The sequence below is a fragment of the Balaenoptera acutorostrata genome, chromosome 4, assembly GCF_949987535.1.
Source record: "Balaenoptera acutorostrata chromosome 4, mBalAcu1.1, whole genome shotgun sequence".
Taxonomy (NCBI): domain Eukaryota; kingdom Metazoa; phylum Chordata; class Mammalia; order Artiodactyla; family Balaenopteridae; genus Balaenoptera; species Balaenoptera acutorostrata.
The window spans coordinates 135,948,069-135,974,581 of record NC_080067.1 but is presented as its reverse complement, the minus strand read 5'-3'; the positions used below and the strand labels follow the sequence as shown (position 1 = coordinate 135,974,581).

Genomic DNA, 26,513 nt, shown 5'->3' with positions numbered 1-26,513 from the left:
ATTAAAAATTTTTTTTTCCCCTACAGTATTGTCTTTATTTGGTTAAGTCCTCTCTTTGAAATTTGCAGGTGGATTGGTTCATGAATAGAAAATAAATATGTTATCTTCTGTTGAAACATTTTTGAAGATATGCTATTTTTCATAGTTCTTCAAGTTTATAATCTAATTAGGCTGTATTTTGGTTGTTCTTAGTTTTTCATTGAAGAATTTTATTTTTAGAAATTCTTTTTCATGCCTTTATTTTGGTGTTTTTGTATTGCTTATTTTCTTTTTCATGAAGGAGTAAGCCACAGGTATTTATTATTTCTTAGGCTATCAACAGAAAGAACCAAAACCAGCTTTTCAGAGTGCTCAGCAGTAGTATCTGCTTTTTTTGAATGCTTACGTTTTATAATGCAGCAAAACTTAGGTGAGGAAGAGATAGAAGAGATGCTCGTCAATGATCAGGTATTTATAATGTAAAAAATCATCAGTGCCTTTGCACACTAACTATAAAGAATCAAGCTCATTGTGTCTTGTTGCCATTTTTATTAATTAGCCTTCCTTGTAAAGATTTCATTTTTATGATTTACAAATTAGGTAATGTGTATTGCTGACCAATAAATGAAAATTTCTGTATTGTTAGTTGTTAGCATAATACCATAATGCCTAAGTACTAGTCACTCTCTGGTTGTACAAACTCTGTTTTAGAGAGTTGCAATGCAAAACAATTTAGAAGATGCAATTTTCAACATTTTGTATTTTAGTTTATATTATAATCATCTTCTTCCTTCTAAAATATGTAGTACATTTATCCTTTTGTGAGCAATTGTGCTTGGCTTTTAGAACTAGTGATGAGAGCAGGTCCTGGAATATGGTTCCTTATGGTAGGAAATTAATTAATATGATTATATAAGCCCAGATCCTAGTTGATGTCTCAGATAGTTAATTTCTCTTATCTTTGTAATTTAAGAGAAAGCACTGAATTCTGTGGGTCCTGTATGTCTTTCATATTGGTTTAGAAAAAAGGAAAAAACTTTGAATAAGTTCAGAAGATGCAAAGAGTTGATGACCAATGATCTTGGTCAATTATATCATAAAAAATAAGTAATTCGGGGGGATACAGTGAAATCGTTAGGCTCTTTGAATGATATGAAGATGATTTTCAGGTTCAAATTAACTCTTTTCATAGTTCTGGGAAAAAAATTCATGTTTTTCAGTTATTAAATATGAAAATTTATAATGTTTTACAAATACCTTGTTTAAATTTTATTTTCCCTGAAAACTGAACTTTAATATTTCTACCTTCTCTTTCAGTTGATTCCTTTTATTGATGCAGTTCTCAAAGACCCAAGATTGCAAGATGGGCAGCTATTTAACCATTTGGCAGAAACTTTAAGTTCATGGGAAGCCAAAGCAGATTTGGATAAAGATGATAAAACAGCTTACAATTTGGAGAAAGTGCTACTGAATTTCTGGGAAAGACTGTCAGAGATCTGTGTTGAGAAAATCAGTGAGCCAGAAGCCGATGTTAAGTCAGTTTTGGGTGTTTCTAACCTATTACAGGTCCTTCAGAAGCCAAAGAGCTCCTTGAAGTTAAATAAAAAAAACGTTGGTAAGGTTAGATTTGCTGATGAGATGCCCAAAAGTAATAAAGAGAATGAGAAATATGTCTCCTCAGAAGGAGAGAATAGTGAAGGCTCTGAATTAATGGCTGAACCTTCTCTCACTCACAGTTGCTCAGACCTTTTATCACCCCTAAGGAAAAAACCTTTGGAAGACTTAGTCTGTAAACTAGCAGAAATGAGTGTTAATTATGTCAATGAACAAAAGTCGGAGCAACATCTAAGGTTTCTTTCCTCTCTGCTCAACTCCTTCTCTTCAAGCCAAGTATTTAAAGTGCTATTAGGTGATGAAAAACAGAGTATTGTCAAAGCCAAGCCTCTTGAAATAGCCAAACTTGCACAAAAAAATCCCGCAATACAGTTTTTATACCAGAAAGTAATAGGTTGGCTAAATGAAGATCAAAGGAAGGATGCTGGTTTCTTGGTGGACATTTTGTACAGTGCCCTTTGTTGCTGTGATAATCATATGGAACGAAAAGCTGTCTTGGATGATCTAATTGAGGTATTACTGTTCTGTATCTTTTTATTTTCATTTATTTATTTATTCATTCATTCATGCATGCCTGCATGCAGGATCTTTGTTCCCCAGGCAGGGATCAAACCTGTGCCCCCTACAGTGGAAGCATGGAGCCCTAACCACTGGATCACCAGGGAGTTCCCTGTATCTTTTTAAACTATAATGGTTTACACTGGCACACTGATTATGGATGAGTAGAACGAGACCTCTGTGGGGGTTATTTTGGGATTGTTTCTTAACTATGAATGTCAGTTTAAAGACAATATATTCTTGATTGGGATTGGGAAGTATGTGAGACTTCTGGGTAGCTGTTCAGTAAGAGTAAATATGTTAAGATGACAAAAGCTTGGTAATAAAAGGGTAAGTTCTTTCAGTCCATACTTTTTAAAGCTGGACTCGCTAAAAAAATGTTTTAGTTTTGTAGTGGTTCCATGGTCACTTCATTTACTAATAAAAAGTTTTACCAGTTACTGTTTTTTCTAGCAGATTGTTTCTCTTTTTCTTCTTTTAGGTGGATCTGAAATGGAATTCTATGCTTCAGGTCATTGAAAAGGTATCTTAGAGATTTTTCTCTTTTTTTTTGTATTTATAAGTATAGAAAAATGAAACCACAGCTATATTCACATAATGGTATGTGATCAGGAGTCTCTGTTAGAGAATTTCCTTATTATTGTCACTTTCTTCTCATAATTTGAGAAGACATGGTGTTCAGCTTTCTATAGTATTATTTTTCTGGTTAGGAATATCAGGGAAGAATGAACAGGTTCTGGAAGATCCAGTGTCTCTTCCCTACTGGGTAACAAAGGAAGAGTTAAACATTTATCTTAGTTTATCTTTTAAACTAAGGTTTCTGCTGTTATCCTAGTTATTTTTTCTTCTGTAGAAAGGATTGAATGGTTTTAGCTTTGAGTAGAACGCATCAGGATATTAAGTTTGTTTTACCCTGGAATACTATACAGGCAAACTAAAGTCTTCCCACCTTTATTTAATTGCCATTTGACTAAGTAAGAAAATTAGTGATGAGAATAATAAAAAGAAATCAAGGAACATAATTCAGAAAAATTTTTAAATGGCTTAAGTATTCTTTCCTAATGAAGATGTAAATGATATAACATAACACTTTTCCAACCATAGAAATGTTATGACTAGCTGCCTAAAAGTCTTCCTTTTCTTAAAGAATTTTTTCATTATTTTAAAATTTTACATACATAACTAATTTACAAGTTTCTTTTTTTCTGTCTTTTTAAATTATGTTGAAAAAACATATAATTTGCCATAGTAACCATTTCTAAGTGTACAGTTCAGTAGTGTTCATTCACATTATTGTGCAACCAATCTCCAGAACTTTTTCACCTTGTAAAATAGAAACTATACCCATTAAACAATAACTCCCTATTTCCCCCAGTAGTTTATTTTTACAAAATAAATACAGAGTATTAATTTACTCTTTTTCAATGGGAAATATAACTTACTAGACACACCATTTGAATTACTTTATTCAGTACCTCCTCTCCCTATAGGCAGGCTACAAGAAAAGCCAGATTATGAGAAAGCTGCTTGATAAGTCTAGAATCAGAGCAAAAGTATATAGTTAATAATTTGATAAGATAAAGATTGATATATCCATTTCCAACTTAGGAATGTACCTGCCAGTAGTTCAGGCACATCTGTTTAGAAGACTCCTCTTCCTGGGCAGTGTTTGGCAGTTCATAGCCAGTGTTTGCTTCCTGTACTTCTGTGACTAACTAGTCTCCCTAACCCCTGTTAGATTCTTTCTGTGGATATGTTAAAACATTGAGAAGTTGGACTTCATGTCTTAATAACCTGAGAGACATTTTATTCAGAAGTTTGCCTTTTGGATTCTGTAGGATTCTATAAAATAGATTGGTTTTATTTGGTAAGCTGTCTTAGGAAAACCAATATTATAGCTATCTAAATTCTAGTTTTTCTTGTTTTTATGCAACCTCATACTTTATGAGTAGAGTCCTAAAGTCAGCTTCCTTAAAAACAAACCTGACTTTTGTAACCAGAAAGAACCTTAGAGATTTTCTAAGTTAATCTTCATTTTTCAAATTAGGAAATAGGCCCAGGTTGGTTAAGAGCTTTGTCTAAGGTCATAAAGCCAGAATAGTGGTAAAGGTTGGGTTAAAATGGAAGCTCTCATTACCTACAGTTTTTTAAATAAGGAGATGAAACAGTTTTGGGGGCACTACCCAATCTGCACGTGGATTTTTTTTTTTTTCCAGATTGCTTTGAAATGAGCCAAGTTGCAAATTCCTTTCTTCTCAGCCCTTAAACCAAAAGAAGCTCTGGGAACATGGATCACCATGCTTTTGGGGGTGGATTTACAGTTTTTTTCCTTGCTTCCCCACCCCATGAAAATAAACCAGTTGCTGTCAGCTATCTGCCCCAGTAACTATTTCAGAAAATTTGGGCAAATGATAAGTCCCATTGTTCATATTGAAGTAATTTACCACTATTGTATGTTAATTGTTCTTTAATTTTAGCAAAATTAATGAAAAAAATTTAATATTTTAGAGGATTTTAAAATCCGTCTTTAAAGTTCATTCATTATTCATTGAACATATCTGCAGTGTTGATAGCAGGTATCAAAGAAGTTTAAGACAGTCTCTGCTCTCAAGGAACTTACAGTCTCATTGGAAACAAGACATACACAGATGAAACATTATAAATAATAATACAACCCAGTAAGTGCTCTAGAGATTCAGAGAAAAGCAGTGATGAGTATGGGCTGGCATGGATGGGGGAGAGTTCACAAAGCAGGGGGGATTTATACTGAATCTCAAGTAATGGATGTGATTTTGATAAATAGAGAAGAGGGGGAATATTTATGGTTGGGAAGATAGCATGAACAAAGCATGGAAGCGTACATAAGCAAGGCTTAGTGGGGAATAGGGAAGATACCAGCCTTCTTAGAACTTGAGGAGGAGGCATGGGGGATGATGTTGAGGCCATGATGATGAAAGGAGGTAATATGGTACAAGTAATATTTTGGCAAGTCTACTTTTTGATCTTGCTTCTAATCTTTGCTTTAATTTTATGGTTTTAGGCATGTTCTAATTCAGATAAACATGCTTTAGTAACTCCTTGGCTAAAAGGAGATATCCTTGGCGAGAAATTGGTAACCTTGGCAGATCATCTTTGTAATAAGGACTTGGAATCCACAGTATCTTCTGAATCTTACTTCTCAGAAAGATGGTCTCTTTTAAGCTTGGTATTATCCCAACATGTTAAAAATGGTAGGTAAAAGTATGGCTTTTGTTTTTTAGTAGGGAGGGAGTAGTTTTTTCACCTTTTGGGAGGATTCCGTGCTGCTCAGTTTGCATAATATTATTTGAGAATAACAAGATTTAGTTCACTCAAATATCTGAATTTTGTAAGCACCCTAAATGTTTATAAATCTCTGTAACATGACTTGGAAGATATTTAATACTTTTAGTTTTATATTTTAAAGGGTTTTGAATTTAGCCATTCACTCTAATTTTGTCTAGCATTGCTTTTTTACTTAATTTAAAACAGCTTTTTTTTAATGTGAGGGCTTTTATGCGTGGGGAACAGATTGATTTGTTGATGTGATTTTCTTTTATCTAAAACATAAACACCTTTTTTTCTTTAAGAAAAAAACACATGGAGAGACCAAGGTGGAATGTTAACCCAAAGTAAAGTATTAAAATACACTGGTTAAAAAATTAAAAACAAAGATTAAAGAAAGGAAAACACACTGTTAATATTTCTTGTATTTTGTCTGTTTGAATTTTTTTCTGTAGATTACTTGATTGGAGAAGTGTATGTTGAAAGAATTATTGTTAAACTTCATGAAACTTTATCCAAAGCAAAGAAATTGTCAGAAGCTGAAAATAATGACTCATCAGTGTCTTTTATCTGTGATGTGGCCCGTAACTATTTCAGCTCAGCGAAAGGATGTTTGCTAATGCCACCGTCTGAAGATTTATTGTTAACTCTCTTTCAGTTGTGTGCTGAGAGCAAAGAAAAAACACATTTGCCAGGTAATAGCCTACTGCTCAAATGTTTTGTTGGGAATCTCCGGCTCTGACCTTCATAGTGTAAGTGCCCAGGCTTTATTAATTGAATCATAATGTGTTTGAACTTTGAAAGCGTTTTGAGTAAAGGACTACAAATCTTAAACACTTGCAGCTTTAGAAACCAAGTTAAAGATGTATGTAGACATTATATCTAAAGTTTTTACTTGATATCAAGGAAATGGTTTTGGAAGGGGCCATGATAGATGAGTTAGAATCTTAGCTCCTTCACTCAGTAACTCTCGCAAGTTGCTTAATTTCTTGATGCCTCAGTTTCCATATTCATAAAGGGGGACGTGAATACCTTCTTCTCTTATAGTTAAAGACATTCAATCTTGGTGTATAGTAAAATGAAATTGAGATTGCCTTTTTAAGGACTATATTCCTGTCTTATGTGTTAATTCAGAGTTATTTGTGAAAGGAATGTAAAAAATACTGTTGAAAAAAAAAATGCTGTTAATGGAGAGCCCTCCTCCCCAACCCTTTCTTTAATACTAACTTTTCTATTTGGAAAAGGTATAATATTTTTCATATCTCCAGAAGGGCAACTCTCTTATAAATAAGTTCAGAGCAGAAAAAAGCTGACTTTAAAAATCTTAGCATTTTTACATTTATATGGCATGAGTTAGCTTATATTATTGCATATTTATGACATAGTTATTTTGTTTTAGCCATTGAATAGTAATTTTATGTTTTCTTAATGGTACCTTAAAAATCTCAGATCTGCAATGAGTTCTTTCAGACATTTTGTACCGATGATAGTTACTTCATAGGGATTATGAATCACTGTTGACATCTTGATTTTAGACTTTCTTATCAGTAAACTGAAAAATACATGGCTCTCTGGTGTGAATTTATTGGTCCATCAAACTGGTGACACATATAAACAGAGTACCTTCCTACGTTTATCTGCTCTGTGGCTGAAAAACCAAGTTCAGTCTTCATCATTGGATATCACAAGGTAACCTTTTTTTGTGCTCAGTTGCAGAGTATCTCTTTAATAATTGATCATTGTCCTTATTAATAAGATTCCATGATTAGTGTGAGTGCCTATGAAAAATGACGTGTTTGTTATGTAAGAAATCTACAGGATTCTAAGGGAAGATCCAAACAGATTTTTTCAAAAGGATTTTGTTTAATGATCATCCATTTAAGCTCAATTAATTGGAGAGTGATTTGTTCTGACCATAATAATTGATGGTCAGTGATGTGATAGGGGTGCTGCCCTGTGTCTTAGGCTGTTATGGATTGTAACCGTAAACTCTTACGGCCACCACGGACAGTGATTGTCCTTCATTGTTTATTTTTTGGGGGAGTCTGGTAGCCACTGTTGTAAGGGGTTGGATTGCAGATGTATTTCACATCTCATGCCTAAATCCATACATAAAAATGAAAACTAAGAGAATGCATCCAGAGCTACTGGGGTTGGGTTAAACCATTTTCTGATTATCATGCTCTTTTCATGGAATAAAGTAGCTATATTTCAGAAATATCTGATCTGAAATAGGTCATTCCCCTTCATTCTGAAATAGAAGCAGCACTTGATTTCAATTATAAAATGTTGGATAAAGTCCCCTGTTTGATTGTGTGTTAGTCACGAGGGGAGGGTGGAGGGGCCATTTACTTTTATTTTGAATTGTCTTTTTTGTTCAGGTAAACTGTTACCTGCCGTAGGGTATTTAATGTATACCAGGGTGTTCAAATTGGTTATAACATAACTGCAGTGGTTAAGTTATTTGCATTATTTGCAGTCTTCAGGTTCTATTGTCTGCTGTTGATGATTTGCTAAATGCGCTTCTAGAGAGTGAAGATACTTATCTTCTGGGAGTTTATATTGGAAGTGTAATGCCAGACAACAGCGAATGGGAAAAGATGAGACAGTCTCTTCCTATGCAGGTATGTTTGAGATTGGAGAGTACTTATTTTATTCTGAAGTTTGGATTTCATGCAAGCTTAAATATTTTAATTTTATTCTGGGGAAGAAAAAAAGTAAATGAAATGAGTATCTTACTTTGTGTTTCTGCCTTTGAATGCTCCTGTGTTGGGTGTTTGCTCTTTGCAAGATACCAGTTGACACTTGGCAGTTGCCATGGTACAAGGTAAATAAGACCTTGTTCGGTCCTGAAGGAATCCTAAAGAAACACACACATTGATCATTTCTGTTCGTAGAAACCAAACTTCTAGGCTTCTGTGGTTTTACTAGTAAACTAGCAATAGCTTCATTTTTGAAGTTATTCTAATAACATTTTGAAGATATTTTAATAACTTTATTTTTGTTCCCTTCTTAATTGCAGAGGTAGTAATTAATTGAACTGTTGAATGCTTTTGTGTATAATTTAATGTATTTTTTTTTACAGTGGTTGCATAGACCTCTTTTAGAAGGAAGACTGAGTTTGAATTATGAGTGTTTCAAAACAGATTTTAAAGAACAAGATACAAAGAAACTTCCCAGCCATTTGTGTACTTCAGCATTATTGAGCAAAATGGTATTAGTTGCACTGAAAAAGGAAATAGTCCTAGAAAATAATGAGCTTGAGAAAATAAGTAAGTATATATGAGCATTCAGGTAAATACATATAAACATAAGTAAGTATATATGAGTATTCAGATAAATACATATAAACATAAATCTTGAAGTAATTAAAATGTAATTTTGAAATAATTTTGATTATACTTCAATCTAAATCTTTAAAGAATCAAAAATCCTCAGCTCCTTTTAATTATTTTAGCAATGAGAAACTTGAGGACACTTAAGAGATGAATGTTAAATTGCAAATCAAATGGAATCATACTGAATATCTTGCTGTAGTCTTGTTAGCAATAGAGCAGAATTTGGTAGAAGATGTTACTCTAGCTGGCATGACATCAGTATAAGCATATCCTATGGCACATAACCCTAAAGAAAATGGTTAAATGAGTCTTGTGTTTCATCAAGGATTCTGAATTTTCAATTAATTTTTGAATCAATCTACCTTTGTATAGGGCTATAATTTTTTTCCCAGCAAGTGGAGCTTCAAATGTTGAATTTCAAAAGGATTTAAAAATTCCCCCATTCCAGGAAATGGTGTAGAATTGTAGGTAGCAGTGTGACCTGTACAAAATGGCCTGAAAGGTGGAGGACTTGCATAATTCCTGTATCAGTCTTGATTGTGAGCCCTCAGCTGAGTACAGTTACTAGCGTAGGAGAATATTGTGCCCTGTGGAAGAAAGCTGGAACATCTCTCGTGGTGAGCAAACTCCACATGCAGTTGAGGTCAAGGAGATGAGCCTGCTGTTTACTTTACTCACAGAGTGAATCTGTCCAAAAACAACATGGAAATTAGAGTAATAATTTTTGTTTTTCTTATCTGGAACTTGCAAGGGATGGGATTTGATTTTTGAACCAGGTTTCAAGTCTTCTAACTCCAAAATCCATACCTGGCTTTATAAAAGAGAGTTGTGACTAATTATGTATTGAAAACCTGTGACATGCCAGGTTTTGTGATACTTGGTCATTTAATTCTCACAGTAGTCCCATGAGGTAGATTTGTATTATCCTAGCTGATGACGATGTGTGCAGCTCATTTGAATCCAGACTAGTCTGTCACCAAGGCCCATGCCCTGTGTACTAGATCATGCTCTCTCCCATTTCTTAACACATTGACTTGAACTTCTCAGGTCTTGGGTCCCATAGTTGTTTATCCTGGATGCAACTTCTTATCATTTGTGGCAAAAATAGTAGGAAGATTCTTCCAGTATCTGTCTCTAATAACTTAGGTTACTGTCACATTCTTAACTAATCAGAAAACGGACCAAGTAATGTTTGGGAGAGGAGTGATATATTGTATCAGGTATTCTCAGCTTTCATTATAGTTGAACATCAAATAGTTGAAAATCAGTTCATAGATATTTTATTTATTTATTTATTTATTTACTTACTTACTTACTTACTTAACTAACTTACTTACTGCGCTATGCGGCACGTGGGATCTTAGTTCCCCGTATCAGGTATTTCATTTCATTATACTTGAACATCAAATAGTTGAAAATCAGTTCATAGATTTTTTTTTTTTTTTTTTACAGTAAGTTTTATTTTATTTGGTCAGTCAGGAGATAAGTTGTTTATCAAATATTCAGGTTGTTAGAATGTTCTGCTAGGATTATATTTTTTTTTTTTCCACACACACACACTGTATTTTATTTTTACAAGAGATAAATAGACTGACACCAAGCATTGTACATGGATGACCACAACAAAAGCAACAATGATTGCAATTACCAAACATGAAACACACTTATACTATGTCATAATATTGACATTCAGTCCAGTAATCCTCCACTGTAACAGCTCCTTTACTTTGCACTGAAAATTGATTTGTATATTCTTTTCCTCTGAGTCCTTGTGGGATTTTTTTTTTTTAATTCAGACAGAAAGTCACAAAAATTATACTCATCCTCATCAGTTCACTCAGTCCCATGTAATTAATTTCTTTTTTTTCATCTTGATCTTTTGTTAGCACTTTTATGAGTTCATCAGTTTTTCATTAGAGTTCTGAAAATGCTTATTCATTCAGTTCAGCAGTACAGTCAGTTACCAGAAACCTGTACTTGTCAGAGTCTTTTCCATGAATTTCTTGAAGATGAAACCCTTTTATAGGAACATATTTGCAAAATCATCAGAGTACACCCAGAACTGTCTGTAAATGACAAAAGACTTAAAAATGACCATGGTTAAAGATTTGATGAAAGTTCATAATAACGCAGTTGACAAGAAAATTAGTTATTTCTGAGATATACATTTTAAAGTAATAACTAGGATTATTACTTATAACATTATACCAGAACATATAAGATTTTTAGACGTTTCCTGTAATGTCTGAAACATTTATATTAACATATTTCCATACATATTTCCATACAAATACAAATATAAGATTTTTAGAAATTTCATGTAATGTCTGAAACATTTATATTAACATATTTCCATACATATTTCCATACAAATACAAATATAAGATTTTTAGAAATTTCATGTAATGTCTGAAACATTTATATTAACATATTTCCATACAAATAACCCAATGAAAGTTTAGTATTAGTTGTTTTGTTTGTTTTTTTATACTGCAGGTTCTTATTAGGCATCAGTTTTATACACATCAGTGTATACATGTCAATCCCAATCGCCCAATTCAGCACACCACCATCCCCACCTCACCACAGTTTTCCCCCCTTGGTGTCCATATGTCCATTCTCTACATCTGTGTCTCAACTTCTGCCCTGCAAACTGGCTCATCTGTACCATTTTTCTAGGTTCCACATACATGCATTAATATACGATATTTGTTTTTCTCTTTCTGACTTACTTCACTCTGTATGACAGTCTCTAGCTCTATCCACGTCCCCACAAATGACTCAATTTCGTTCCCTTTTATGGCTGAGTAATATTCCATTGTATATATGTACCACATCTTCTTTATCCATTCGTCTGTTGATGGGCATTTAGGTTGCTTCCATGACCTGGCTATTGTAAATAGTGCTGCAATGAACATTCGGGTGCATGCGTCTTTTTGAATTACAGTTTTCTCTGGGTATATGCCCAGTAGTGGGATTGCTGGGTCATATGGTAATTCTATTTTTAGTTTTTTAAGGAACCTCCATATTGTTCTCCATAGTGGCTGTATCAATTTACATTCCCACCAACAGTGCAAGAGGGTTCCCTTTTCTCCACACCCTCTCCAGCATTTGTTGTTTGTAGATTTTCTGATGATACCCATTCTAACAGGAGTGAGGTGATACCTCATTGTAGTTTTGATTTGCATTTCTCTAATAATTAGTGATGTTGAGCATCTTTTCATGTGCTTCGTGGCCGTCTGTATGTCTTCTTTGGAGAAATGTCTATTTAGGTCTTCTGCCCATTTTTGGATTGGGGTGTTTGTTTCTTTGATATTGAGCTGAATGAGCTGTTTATATATTTTGGAGATTAATCCTTTGTCCGTTGATTCATTTGCAAATATTTTCTCCCATTCTGAGGGTTGTCTTTTGGTCTTGTTTATGGTTTCCTTTGCTGTGCAAAAGCTTTGAAGTTTCATTAGGTCCCACTTGTTTATTTTTGTTTTTATTTCCATTACTCTAGGAGGTAGATCAAAAAAGATCTTGCTGTGATTTATGTCATAGAGTGTTCTGCCTATGTTTTCCTCTAAGAGTTTTATAGTGTCCAGTCTTATATTTAGGTCTCTAATCCATTTTGAGTTTATTTTTGTGTATGGTGTTAGGGAGTATTCTAATTTCATTCTTTTCCATGTAGCTGTCCAGTTTTCCCAGCACCACTTATTGAAGAGACTGTCTTTTCTCCATTGTATATCTTTGCCTCCTTTGTCATAGATTAGTTGACTCTAGGTGCGTGGGTTAATCTCTGGGCTTTCTATCTTGTTCCATTGATCTATGTTTCTGTTTTTGTGCCAGTACCATATTGTCTTGATTACTGTAGCTTTGTAGTATAGTCTGAAGTCAGGGAGTCTGATTCCTCCAGCTCCATTTTTTTGCCTCAAGACTGCTCTGGCTATTCGGGGTCTTTTGTGTCTCCATACAAATTTTAAGATGATTTGTTCTAGCTCCGTAAAAAATGCCATTGGTAATTTGATAGGGATTGCATTGAATCTGTAGATTGCTTTGGGTAGTATACTCATTTTCACAATGTTGATTCTTCCAATCCAAGAACATGGTATATCTCTCCATTTGTTGGTATCATCTTTAATTTCTTTCATCAGTGTCTTATAGTTTTCTGCATACAGGTCTTTTGTCTCCCTAGGTAGGTTTATTCCTAGGTATTTTATTCTTTTTGTTGCAATGGTAAATGGGAGTGTTTCCATAATTTCTCTTTCAGATTTTTCATCATTAGTGTATAGGAATGCAAGAGATTTCTGTGCATTAATTTTGTAACCTGCAACTTTACCATATTCATTAATTAGCTCTAGCAGTTTTCTGGTGGCAGTTTTAGGATTCTCTATGTATAGTATCATGTCATCCGCAAACAGTGACAGTTTTACTTCTTCTTTTCCAATTTGTATTCCTTTTATTTCTTTTTCTTCTCTGATTGCCGTGGCTAGGACTTCCAGAACTATGTTGAATAATAGTGGTGAGATGGACATCCTTGTCTCGTTCCTGATCTTAGAGGAAATGCTTTCAGTTTTTCACCATTGAGAATGATGTTTGCTGTGGGTTTGTCATATATGGCCTTTATTATGTTGAGGTAGGTTCCCTCTATGCCCACTTTCTGGAGAGTTTTTATCAGAAATGGGTGTTGAATTTTGTCAAAAGCTTTTTCTGCATCTATTGAGATGATCATATGGTTTTTATTCTTCAATTTGTTAATATGGTGTATCACATTGATTGATTTGCGTATATTGAAGAATCCTTGCATCCCTGGGATAAATCCCACTTGATCGTGGTGTATGATCCTTTTAATGTGTTGTTGGATTCTGTTTGCTAGTATTTTGTTGAGGATTTTTGCATCTATATTCATCAGTGATATTGGTCTGTAATTTTCTTTTTTTGTAGTGTCTTTGTCTGGTTTTGGTATCAGGGTGATGGTGGCCTCATAGAATGAGTTTGGGAGAGTTCCTTCCTCTGCAATTTTTTGGAAGAGTTTGAGAAGGATGGGTGTTAGCTCTTCTCTAAATGTTTGATAGAATTCACCTGTGAAGCCATCTGGTCCTGGACTTTTGTTTGTTGGAAGATTTTTAATCACAGTTTCAATTTCATTACTTGTGATTGGTCTGTTGATATTTTCTGTTTCTTCCTGATTCAGTCTTGGAAGGTTATACCTTTCTAAGAATTTGTCCATTTCTTCCAGGTTGTCCATTTTATTGGCATAAAGTTGCTTGTAGTAGTCTCTTAGGATGTTTTGTATTTCTGCGGTGTCTGTTGTAACTTCTCCTTTTTCATTTCTGATTTTATTGATTTGAGTCCTCTCCCTCTTTTTCTTGATGAGTCTGGCTAATGGCTTATCAATTTTGTTTATCTTCTCAAAGAACCAACTTTTAGTTTTATTGATCTTTGCTATTGTTTTCTTTGTTTCTATTTCATTTATTTCTGCTCTGATCTTTATGATTTCTTTCCTTCTGCTAACTTTGGATTTTGTTTGTTCTTCTTTCTCTAGTTTCTTTAGGTGTAATGTTAGATTGTTTACTTGAGATTTTTCTTGTTTCTTTAGGTAGGCTTGTATAGCTATAAACTTCCCTCTTAGAACCGCTTTTGCTGCATCCCATAGGTTTTTTTTTTTTTTTTTTTTTGAAGATTTATTTTTTTATTGGTTAATTGATTGATTGATTGATTGCTATGTTGGGTCTTCGTTTCTGTGCTAGGGCCTTCTCTAGTTGTGGCAAGCGGGGGCCACTCCTCATCACGGTGCGCGGGCCTCTCACCATCGCGGCCCCTCCTGTTGCGGAGCACAGCTCCAGACGCGCAGGCTCAGTAATTGTGGCTCACGGGCCCAGCCGCTCTGCGGCATGTGGGATCTTCCCAGACCAGGGCTCGAACCCGCGTCCCCTGCATTAGCAGGCAGACTCCCAACCACTGCGCCACCAGGGAAGCCCCCCATAGGTTTTGGGTCGTCGTGTTTTCATTGTCATTTGTCTCTAGGTATTTTTTTATTTCCTGTTTGATTTCTTCAGTGATCTCTTGGTTATTTAATAACGTATTGTTTAGCCTCCATGTGTTTGTGTTTTTTACGTTTTTTTTCCCTGTAATTCATTTCTAATCTCATAGCGTTGTGGTCAGAAAAGATGCTTGATATGATTTCAATTTTCTTAAATTTACTGAGGCTTGATTTGTGACCCAAGATGTGATCTATCCTGGAGAATGTTCCGTGCGCACTTGGGAAGAACGTGTAATCTGCCGTTTTTGGATGGAATGTCCTATATATATCAATTAAATCTATCTGGTCTATTGTGTCATTTAAAGCTTCTGTTTCCTTATTTATTTTCATTTTGGATGATCTGTCCATTGGTGTAAGTGAGGTGTTAAAGTCCCCCACTATTATTGTGTTACTGTCGATTTCCTCTTTTATAGCTGTTAGCAGTTGCCTTATGTATTGAGGTGCTCCTATGTTGGGTGCATATATATTTATAATTGTTATATCTTCTTCTTGGATTGATCCCTGGATCATTATGTAGTGTCCTTCCTTGTCTCTTGTAACATTCTTTATTTTAAAGTCTATTTTATCTGATATGAGTATAGCTACTCCAGCTTTCTTTTGATTTCCATTTGCATGGAATATCTTTTTCCATCCCCTCACTTTCAGTCTGTATGTGTCCCTAGGTCTGAAGTGGGTCTCTTGTAGACAGCATATATATGGGTCTTGTTTTTGTATCCATTCAGCCAGTCTATGTCTTTTGGTAGGGGCATTTAATCCATTCATGTTTAAGGTAATTATCGATATGTATGTTCCTATGACCATTTTCTTAATTGTCTTGGGTTTGTTTTTGTAGGTCCTTTTCTTCTCTTGTGTTTCCCACTTAGAGAAGTTCCTTTAGCATTTGTTGTAGAGCTGGTTTGGTGGTGCTGAATTCTCTTAGCTTTTGCTTGTCTGTAAAGCTTTTGATTTCTCCATCAAATCTAAATGAGATCCTTGCTGGGTAGAGTAATCTTGGTTGTAGGTTCTTCCCTTTCATCACTTTAAGTATTTCATGCCACTCCCTTCGGGCTTGCAGAGTTTCTGCTGAGAAATCAGCTGTTAACCTTATGGGAGTTCCCTTGTATGTTATTTGTCGTTTTTCCCTTGCTGCTTTCAGTAATTTTTCTTTGTCTTTAATTTTTGCCACTTTGATTACTATGTGTCTCGGCGTGTTTCTCCTTGGGTTTATTCTGTATGGGACTCTCTGCGCTTCCTGGACTTGGGTGGCTATTTCCTTTCCCATGTTAGGGAAGTTTTCGACTATAATCTCTTCAAATATTTTCTCTGGTCCTTTCTCTCTCTCTTCTCCTTCTGGGACCCCTATAATGCGAATGTTGTTGCGTTTAATGTTGTCCCAGAGGTCTCTTAGGCTGTCTTCATTTCTTTTCATTCTTTTTTCTTTAGTCTGTTCTGCAGCAGTGAATTCCACCATTCTGTCTTCCAGGTCACTTATCCATTCTTCTGCCTCAGTTATTCTGCTATTGATTCCTTCTAGTGTAGTTTTCATTTCAGTTATTGTATTGGCCATCTCTGTTTGTTTGTTCTTTAATTCTTCTAGGTCTTTGTTAATCATTTCTTGCATCTTCTCAATCTTTGCCTCCATTCTTATTCTGAGGTCCTGGATCATCCTCACTATCATTATTCTGAATTCTTTTTCTGGAAGGTTGCCTATCTCCACTTCATTTAGTTGTTTTTCTGGGGTTTTTTCTTGTTCCTTCATCTGGTACATAGCCCTCTGCCTTTTCATCTTCTCTTTCTTTCTGTAACTGTGGTTTTTGGGCCACAGGCTGCAGGATTGTAGTTTTTCTTGCTTCTGTTCAGTTCATAGATTATTGATTGATTGATTGATCGATTGCACTACGTAGCATGTGGGATCTTAGTTCCCCAACCAGGGATCGAACCAGCGCCCCCTGCGTTGGAAGTGCAGAGTCTTAACCACTGGACCACCAGGGAAGTCCCAGTTCATAGATATTTTGAAATTAGCGAGCACAACAATGTTAGGGAATGGGGGGGACAAGTGAAAACAGTTCAAAGGTCTGTTCACAAAATATACTCAGTAATGTGTTGTCCATTCTGTTAGTTGCAGAACTGCTCTATTCATTGCAGTGGTATGAAGAATTAGACAATCCACCTGTTTTTCTAACTGGATTTTGTGAAATGCTTCAAAAAATGAACATTACATACGATAACTTATGTGGACTTGGTAATACTTCTGGCCTTTTGCAGCTGTTATTTAACAGGTAAGAATCTCTTTCAATTTCCTTTTTTTTATGACTGTTTTGCTAGTTTATGGCTTGTGTCTTTAAAATGTAAGCCCACTTCATGCTAATCTTTGAATCAGAGGGTTTATCTAAATTAATCCCAATTCTTAATGATAAATACTTTGTGGATACTAAGTACTTGATTTACTCTTCTGGTGAGATATTTGGACTTTGCCTGTGTTATTAAATCCATAAATACATTCAAGGGCCAGATGACAATGAAAGAAATAGAATCCTGTAGAAGTTGTTTTAATTTGTCATATGTAACCCATCCTTCCACTACTCTAAATTTAACCTTTTACCTTGCATGTTGTTGCAGGTGTGTCTTAATATCATAACCACAAAACCCTCTCCCCTAGACGAGGAAGTAGGTATGAAAACAGAGTTGTTGTAGAGGTTATAGCTTTTTGATGGTTAGCTCGTTGAAATTACTGTGTTGAACTGCTTTCTCTTGAAGAGTTTTTCACTTGCCTGTAGTATTTTTCGTATGCTTTGCAGTATCAGAGGCCCCAGGCTGAACAGGTCTTCCTTTCCAGTCCCACTCTACATACTTGACACTCAGAACTTTCCTCAGTGGATATCAATACCTCCTTGCTTTCTCAACTTCAACAATCCTCGGTGTCCTCTGGGATATGTCCTCTTTCCAGCTGCAACCTCTGGTCCTCAAGCTTAATCTTTAAGGTCATCTCCCCTATTGGAACTTGAGGGGCTTTGGGATTGCCTTGGATGAGAGCTCAATATCAGCTGTAAAGGAGTTTCAGAAGTTAAGTTCCCAATCCTTTTGGTAACAGCAGTTGTTTGGGTGCAGAAGTGCTGTGTGAATTGATACCCTTACAAGGTGATTTATTTAGTTCTGTAAAAGGAATCCAGGTAAGCATTGTTTAAAAATCTTAACTACACTTTAAAAACGGAATTTTTTTTCCTCTTTTAGATCCAGGGAAAATGGCACCCTTTGGTCTCTTATTATTGCTAAGTTGATCCTTTCCCGAAGTGTTTCATCTGATGAAGTAAAACGGCATTATAGGAGAAAAGAAGGGTATTCTTATTGAAAATACTTTTACTTTGAAATTTATTATGAGTGGTCACTTTGGCAACCCCAAACTAACAAACAGTCTAATGAATCAGGAAAACAAGACTTAGGAAATGAGGAAATTAAAGAAAATGAGACTTAACAATTTAAATTGCTTTAGGTTGTGGACATGTCTTTTTTTTAATAAGCATTTTTAACCTTATAACATTTTGTTGAGGAATTTTATATGTGCTATAAATAATTAGCATTTCATAAACTTGTCCTCTTTTCCCCAGAAATCTCTCTGGTAGAATCTATCTCCCTATCCTTCCATCACTTTATTTGCTAAATGGAAATGATAAGGAAAGTTACTTACTCTTAACTCTATTCGATATCCTGTGATAAGCCATAATGGAAAAGAATATGAAAAGAATGTATATATATATGTATAACTGAGTCACTTTGCTGTACAGCAGTAATAAACACAACATTGTAATTCAACTGTACTTCAATAAAAAATAAATTTAAAAAATTAAATTAAAAAAAGGTTACTTTTAAATAAGGATCATCCTATTGACGTATATTCTAAAAATGCAATAAATGTGTTCTTAAGACAAATAGTGAGGTTGGACATACTAGAGATTTACTAGAGTTGATCATACTAGAGAAGCTGAGCATTCAAATTAAACACCTAGCTGAAATTTACCAAGAGGCATTTTGAATTTACTGATTTACCAAGAAGAATTCAGAAGTTATATGTGTGTGTGTGTATTCTGGTACAGTAGAGTTGTAAGCTAAATTTTGATGTTTTTAATCTTATTTAAAAATTTAAAAAATTTATTATTACTATTTTTTAGAAGAATTTATATATATATAAATTTATTTATTTGGCTGCATTGGGTCTTCGTTGCTGCACGCAGGCTTTCTCTAGTTGGCGATGAGCGTAGGCTACTCTTTTTTTTTTTTTTTTTTTTAGGCTACTCTTCATTGTGGTGCACGGGCTTCTCATTGTGGTGACTTCTCTTGTTGCAGAGCACGGGCTCTAGGTGCACAGGCTTCAGTAGTTGTGGCACGTGGGCTCAGTAGGTGTGGCTCACGGGCTCTAGAGCGCAGGCTCAGTAGTTGTGGCACATGGGCTTAGTTGCTTCGCGGCATGTGGGAATGTTCCCGGACCAGGGCTCGAACCTGTGTCCCCTGCATTGGCAGGTGGATTCTTAACCACTGTGCCACCAGGGAAGTCCTAAATGTATTATTTTGAGTTCATTTATTAATGTGGATTATAGGTTCACATGTAATTATAAAAAATACAAAGAAATTCTGTGTACCTTTCATTCAGTTTCTTCCAGTGGTACCAGTTTGCATAATTTTAGTACAATTTCCCAACCAAGAGAATGGCATTGATACAATTCACTGACCAAGTTTACTTGCACTCACGTGTTTGTGTGTGTGTTCTGTGTGGGTTACCACCACCATATTACAAGCTACAGAATAGTTTTATCATAAGAATCCCCTATGTTACCCTTTCTTGCCAAAGCCACCTCCCCTCTTGCCATTCTCCTCACCTCTGGCAAACAATAATCTGTTCTCTATATAATTTTATCATTTAGGAATGTTATATAAACGGAGTCATATAGCATATGATCTTTTGATGTTAGCTTTTTTTTTAAGTAATTTAATTAATTTATTTATGTATTTTTGGCTGCGTTGGGTCTTCGTTGCTGCGCATGGGCTTTTCTCTAGTTGCAGCGAGCAGGGGCTACTCTCCGTTGCTGTGCGTGGGCTTCTCATTGCGGTGGCTTCTCGTTGCAGAGCACGGGCTCTAGGCGCGTGGGCTTCAGTAGGTGTGGCTTGCGGGCTCTAGAGCGTAGGCTCAGTAGTTGTGGCGCACGGGCTTAGTTGCTCCGCGGCATGTGGGATCTTCCTGGACCAGGGATCAAACCCGTGTGCCCTGCATTGACAGGCAGATTCTTAACCACTGCGCCACCAGGGATGTCCTGATGTTAGCTGTTTTTATTCAGCATAATTTTTAATTTTTTTCTGATTATAAAAGTCATAGGGAATTAACTAAAGAACTATTAAAACTAATTACAAATGAGATGGACATATACTTGACATACAGAAATCAGTATATTTCTTATTTACCAGTAATAATCAATTTAAAAATGGCATAGGAAAAAAGAAATTCTGTTCACAATGACAACAAAACTGTAAATACCCAGAAATAAATTTAGCAAAAATTTAAAATTGTAAAACTTAAGATCACAAAAGAAGGTGGGACAATAAATTATAAAAATTGTTTTATCTATAATTTCAGTGTAATGTCAATCAAAATTGCAGCAGAATTTTTTGAAAAACTTGACAAACTGTTCTAAACATAGTATGCATTTGAAGGAAAAAAATGCTTAAGAATAGCTGGGACATTTATGAAAGAGAAAAGTGAAAAGGACTTGCCCTACCAAAATAATAATTAAGCAGTATGAAATTGGTGAACACACAGATCACTGGATCAAAATATAGAGTCCAGAAACCAGTCCACACATATATGAAAATTTAGTTTTTGATACAGGTGGTCTTTCAAATCAGTGAGATGAGTCAATAACAAATGACATTAGGAAAATAGGACATGTGTTTGAAAAAAATTGTGAGACCCACTCCCTTACATTATACATAAAAGTAAAGCCCAGATGAAAACTAAATGTAAAGAACAGACCTATAAAAGTATTAGGGGAAAATGAGACTATAATCTTGGCATGGGGAAGATCTTAAGCAAAGCACAAACCCAGAATCCATAAAAGAAGCAATAGATATCTGATTTTGTAAAAACAAAAACCTTTGTGCCCATCAACAGATAAATGGATAAACAAAAATGTGGCATATACATATAGTGGATATAATGGAATATTATTCTGCCTTAAAAAGGAAGGAAATTCTGACATGTTAAAATATGGATGGGGAGGGAGGGTGGGAGACGCCACAGGAAGGAGATATGGGGATATTTGTATATGTATGGCTGGTTCACTTTGTTATACAGAAGAAACTAACACACCATTGCAGAGCAATTATACTCGAATAAAGATGTTAAAACAAAATGTGGATGAACCTTGAGGACATATGCTCAGTGCAATAAAACAGTCACAAAAAGGCAAATGCTGTGTGATTCCACTTATATGAGGTACCTAGCATAGTCAAATTCATAGAGACAGAAAGTAGAATGATGGTTGTCAGGGGCTGAGGGGAAGGGAGGTGGAGAGTTCTTAATTAATGGATAGAGTTTCAATTTTCTGAATGAAAAAGTTCTGGGGATTGGTTGCACAACCATGTGAATGAACATAACACTACTGAACTGTACACTTTAATATGGTAAATTTTACATAATGTGTATTTTACCACAGTTTAAAAAGAGAACTTATGTATGATAAAAGTACAGTAAGCAAAGGTTAAAGGGCAGGTGGCAAAATGGAGGAAAACACTTGCAAATTAATAAAGAATTAATATTCATAATATATAAATAGCTTCTATTAATAAAACTATTCAAATTGAAGAATGTATCTAGGACTTGAACAGGTAATTCATAGGTGAAATAGTCAAAGGTAGTTCATTTATGAAATGTGAAATACAAAAGAAATACAAATTAAAAGTAGTACATTTTATCTACAATATTGCCAGGAATTAAAAAGAGTCATTAAGTGTGCAGCTAACCAAACTTGTACAGTTTTAGTGAAAATGTAAATTGATTATGCTTTTTTGAAAAGCAACTTGAAATTATCAAAATATAATACACTCAAATCCTTTGATTTTGCAGTTCTACTTCCAGGAGACTAGCCTAAAGAGGTATTTGCACATATGCAGAATAGTATCTGCTCAAGGACAGTTATTACAGCATTATTTGTAAGAGCAAAAATTTGGGGGGAAAAACCTAAATGTCCACTAATAGGGAAATAGTTAAATTATGATAGTGTGGAATATTTGGGTTTTTTTTTTTTTTTTTTTTAGATTTATTTTTGGCCGTGTTGGGTCTTCGTTGCTGCGCACGGGCTTTCTCTAGTTGCAGCGAGCGGGGGCTACTCTTCCTTGCAGTGCGCGGGCTTCTCATTGCAGTGGCTTCTCTTGTTGCGGAACACGGGCTGTAGGCGCTCAGGCTTCAGTAGTTGTGGCACGCAGGCTCTGTAGTTGTGGCTCACAGGCTCTAGAGCGCAGGCTCAGTAGCTATGGTGCACCGGCTTAGTTGCTCTGCGGCATGTGGGATCCCTGGTTTTGTTTTTAATCTAGTTATGTAGCTTTAAAGTGGAAAGAATGGACTTCCCTGGTGGCGCAGTGGTTAAGAATCCGCCTGCCGGGCTTCCCTGGTGGCGCAGTGGTTGAGAATCTGCCTGCTAATGCAGGAGACACGGGTTCGAGCCCTGGTCTGGGAGGATCCCACGTGCCGTGGAGCGGCTGGGCCCGTGAGCCCGTGAGCCACGGCTGCTGAGCCTGCGCGTCTGGAGCCTGTGCCCCGCAACGGGAGGGGCCGCGATGGTGAGGGGCCCGCGCACCGCGATGAAGAGCGGTCCCCGCACCGCGATGAAGAGTGGCCCCCACTTGCCGCAACTGGAGAAAGCCCTCGCACGAACCGAAGACCCAGCACAGCCAAAAATAAATAAATAAATAAATAAATAAATAAATAAATAAATAAATAAATAAATAAATAAAATTAAAAAAAAATACATTTTAAGAATCCGCCTGCCAATGCAGGGGACATGGGTTCGAGCCCGGGTCTGGGAAGATCCCACATGCCGCGGAGCAACTAAGCCGGTGCACCACAGCTACTGAGCCTGCACACCACAACTACTGAAGCCCGCACGCCTAGAGCTGGTGCTCCGCAACAAGAGAAGCCACCACAATGAGAAGCTCGCACACCGCAACGAAGAGTAGTCCCCGCTCGCCACAACTAGAGAAAGCCCGCGCATAGCAATGAAAACCCAATGCAGCGGGCTTCCCTGGTGGCTCAGTGGTTGAGAATCCGCCTGCCAATGCAGAGGACACGGGTTCGAGCCCTGGTCTGGGAAGATCCCACATGCCGCAGAGCGGCTGGGCCCGTGAGCCACAATTACTGAGCCTGCGCATCTGGAACCTGTGCTCCACAACAAGAGAGGCCGCAATAGTGAGAGGCCTGCGCACCGCGATGAAGAGTGGCCCCCGCTTGCCACAACTAGAGAAAGCCCTCGCACAGAAACGAAGACCCAACACAGCCATAAATAAATAAAAATTAAAAAAAAAAAAAAGAAAAACATGCCTTTAAAAAAAAAAAAACAAAAACCCAATGCAGCTAAAAATAAATACGTAATTAATTAAATTTTAATAAATAAATCAAGTAGAAAGAATACTTTATACCTATATGTTCTGATGTAAAACAATCTACAAAGTACAGAAGTGCATATACTTATATACAAAGTATATAAGCTGCTGCATAGCACAAGGAGATCAGCTCCATGCCTTGTGACGACCTAGAGGGGTGGGATAGGGAGGATGGGAGGGAGGCTCAACAGGGAGGGGATATAGGGATATATGTATACATATAACTGATTCACTTAGTTGTTCAACAGAAACTAACACAACATTGTAAAGCAATTATACTCCAATAAAGATATTAAAAAAAAGACAATCTACAAAGTATATAAGTGGCAAATAATACAAAACTTAGGTAAATAAAACCCAACTATATATGTGCACATATATGAATATCAGTTCATACAAACAACATGCAACTAGTACTCTTTAAATTGAATCAGTAGACTCTTAAAGAGTGCATAATCATGTATAATTTTTAAAAATTATACATGGGGAAAGTTATTTTAAAAATTAGAAACGTGAAAAAGAGAAAGAAGCAGCAAAAAATAATTATCCACAGTTTCGTCATCCAGAATCAGCAAGTGTCAATCTCTTTCCTAGTTTCTTTTTTTTCTCTACAATTATTTTATATAGTGGAAATATTAGTCTTTCTGAATAGTCTGAATAAGAATTTTCTGAAATAACTAAATATTTAGGATAAATATAATTCATACCTTTTTTTTTTCTTTAAACAGTTTTTTTCCACTAACAGAAGGTAATATGCATACCATTCAAAGTCTCTGTCCATTTTTGTCAAAAGAAGACAGGAAAGAATTCATTGCTCAATGTATACCTGCCCTTTTGGCCTGGACCAAGGAAGATGTTTGCAGTATTAATGGTTAGTTGCTTGGTAATAAATATTTCACTAATTATTGCTTGAGATGAAAGAAATGTTTCTTAATATCTAAATCCAAATCTAGCAGAGATGAATTATAGTTAATTTTTTTCCTAGTTTATAATTTTGCTATGTAACAAGTTGACTCAGTAGGACGAGTGTCATTGGAGAGTGGCTGTTACCATTTTGCAGGTCAGAAATGCTGCAGCCTTACGGGAAGATTCACAACCACAGATACCCTCTAATCATTTCTTTTCCATGTACAGCTTTTTTTAGCTACACGTCATCTCTCCCTAGTCAACCAGTGATTGAACTTACAAAGGCAAAAGAGGGAACAGCTTTTGTTATGTTTTAAACTTTTCGGACATTCTGTACTCTATTAGTTCATTTGCTTATTAATTTAACAAGCACTTACTGACCCTGGCTATGTGGCAGTTCCTTTTGTAGAGAAGATAGACATAAAGTTGTATGATAACTGACATAGCAAAAAGATGTCATATGTGTGGAAGTGCAGAAAAGGAGTTTTCCACATTGCTTTGAGATGTTCTGGCTGTTTCACAAAGAGAAATATTTCAACGGAGTGATGAAAGATAGTTTTCCATATGGACACAGTTGGGAAAGGTATTCCAGGTACACAAAAACATAGGAGAATGCAGATAGTTCATTTTGGTTGACATTTAAGGTAGAAAGTTGGGGACAAAGCTGTTAAGGTGCACGAGAATATGGATATTTGAAAAACATCATAAAGGCCTAGTTTTGTCAGTTATGGAGTTTGGACTTTAAGCGGTAGGAGGTAAGGAGCTATTGGCCCAAGTTAGGTAGGAAGGTAGTAAGACTATCACATTGACGTTAGAAAGGTTATTTTGACAACTGTGTGAAGGGTGAATGTGAGAGAAGAGAGATTAGGGGTAGAAGACTAGGTAGAGAGCTATGGGAATAATCATGATGAGAGATAAGAGAGCTTGAATCAAGGCACAGATGGAAGAGAGGAGATGGAAATGAAAGACGTAGGAAGTAGAATTGATGGGGTTCTGTGATTATATTTCTGGATTGGGTATATGGAAGTACCATTAGGCCTTACAGGAAACCCTATAGGAGACTTGAGGATTGGAAGGAGGATGGGGAAGGAGTATACAGGGAGGTAATGTTGAGTTTTAGACACATTAGGTTAAGGTGTCTTTGGAATAAATACTAAAATGGAGATTGTCAGTAAGCAATAGACTATTGGCTGGATGGAAATACTGCTTTCAAAGTCCATGTCATGTAGGTGGTAGTAAAACCGTAAATAAGTATGAGCTTGTTTAGGGAGAGTGAAGAGTGAAAAGAACATCAAGGGAACACCAGTACATAGATTTAATGAGTATGTGGATGGAGGCACATTTGAGAATAAGGACTAAAGATAAAAAATAAGCAAAAGCAGAGTTTTAGGTAATATTCATCACCCGTTAAATGCCACAGTCCAGCCATTGGCTTTGGCATTGTTGGAATGAATAGTGGTGAGAAAATGGGAGCAGATAGTCTGTTCTGCGTGTTTGGCAGAAAGGGATGTTGAAAGAGGTGAAAGCCGGAGATGAACACAAGGTCAAAGGGGAAATATATGTTGTGGGGACGGAGGGGGAATAGAAAATAGAGACGGGATAACTGACAATAGCTCCCACTGAGAAGGTGAGAGGGGAGGGCATGTAGGGCTGGATCTAGAGCAGTTAGAAGATACCAACCACGTATAGGTGGAGACAAGATAAGGAACGGTGTAGGATGGACGCACATGTAGGTATAGAGGGGGTTGGGAACTTCATGGCTTCATGTCTCTTTAGGTCATTTAATAAGTAAAAACTGGATTGTAGATTTTAAGAAGGGTAGGGAAAGTTTGAAATAGTGGAAGAAGAATATGTCCATCAAAGAACACAATGAAACAGAATTGCCTTGATAGCACAAAGGGCCAGCCGGTGTCAAAAATAAACTTTTGTGGCATTAAACTTTACCGTTGAGCTCACTTATATAGTTAAACTGTGGGATTAGGTTGGGATTTGCAGTTCTGGAACAGGGATACAGTTGAACTTATTGTGCACGGAAGAGAGGATTACCTAATGGAAGTGTAGGTGGTTTCTCCAGCACGGGTTATAACTGAAGGATGGCAGAGAGGGGGAAGGGGCAGGAGACAGGACCACGGTGCCACACAGCTGTGTGCTGTTCACACAGACCAGAG

At 36.2% G+C, this 26,513-nt stretch overlaps 1 protein-coding gene across 2 annotated transcripts in view; it reads left to right on the top strand.

Moving 5' to 3' along the window:
- The window catches only part of LTN1 (listerin E3 ubiquitin protein ligase 1), a 72,245-nt gene that overhangs the window by 27,877 nt on the left and 17,855 nt on the right, over window positions 1-26,513 (top strand). For both annotated transcript variants that reach the window (XM_057545327.1, XM_007173807.3), the window contains 11 exons: window positions 312-447; window positions 1,297-2,106; window positions 2,633-2,674; window positions 5,192-5,381; window positions 5,910-6,149; window positions 6,990-7,143; window positions 7,934-8,078; window positions 8,540-8,726; window positions 16,916-17,075; window positions 18,028-18,132; window positions 24,168-24,310. In XM_057545327.1, the coding sequence (XP_057401310.1) occupies window positions 312-447; window positions 1,297-2,106; window positions 2,633-2,674; window positions 5,192-5,381; window positions 5,910-6,149; window positions 6,990-7,143; window positions 7,934-8,078; window positions 8,540-8,726; window positions 16,916-17,075; window positions 18,028-18,132; window positions 24,168-24,310 (2,312 nt within the window). The remainder of the gene's footprint in view (window positions 1-311; window positions 448-1,296; window positions 2,107-2,632; window positions 2,675-5,191; window positions 5,382-5,909; window positions 6,150-6,989; window positions 7,144-7,933; window positions 8,079-8,539; window positions 8,727-16,915; window positions 17,076-18,027; window positions 18,133-24,167; window positions 24,311-26,513) is intronic.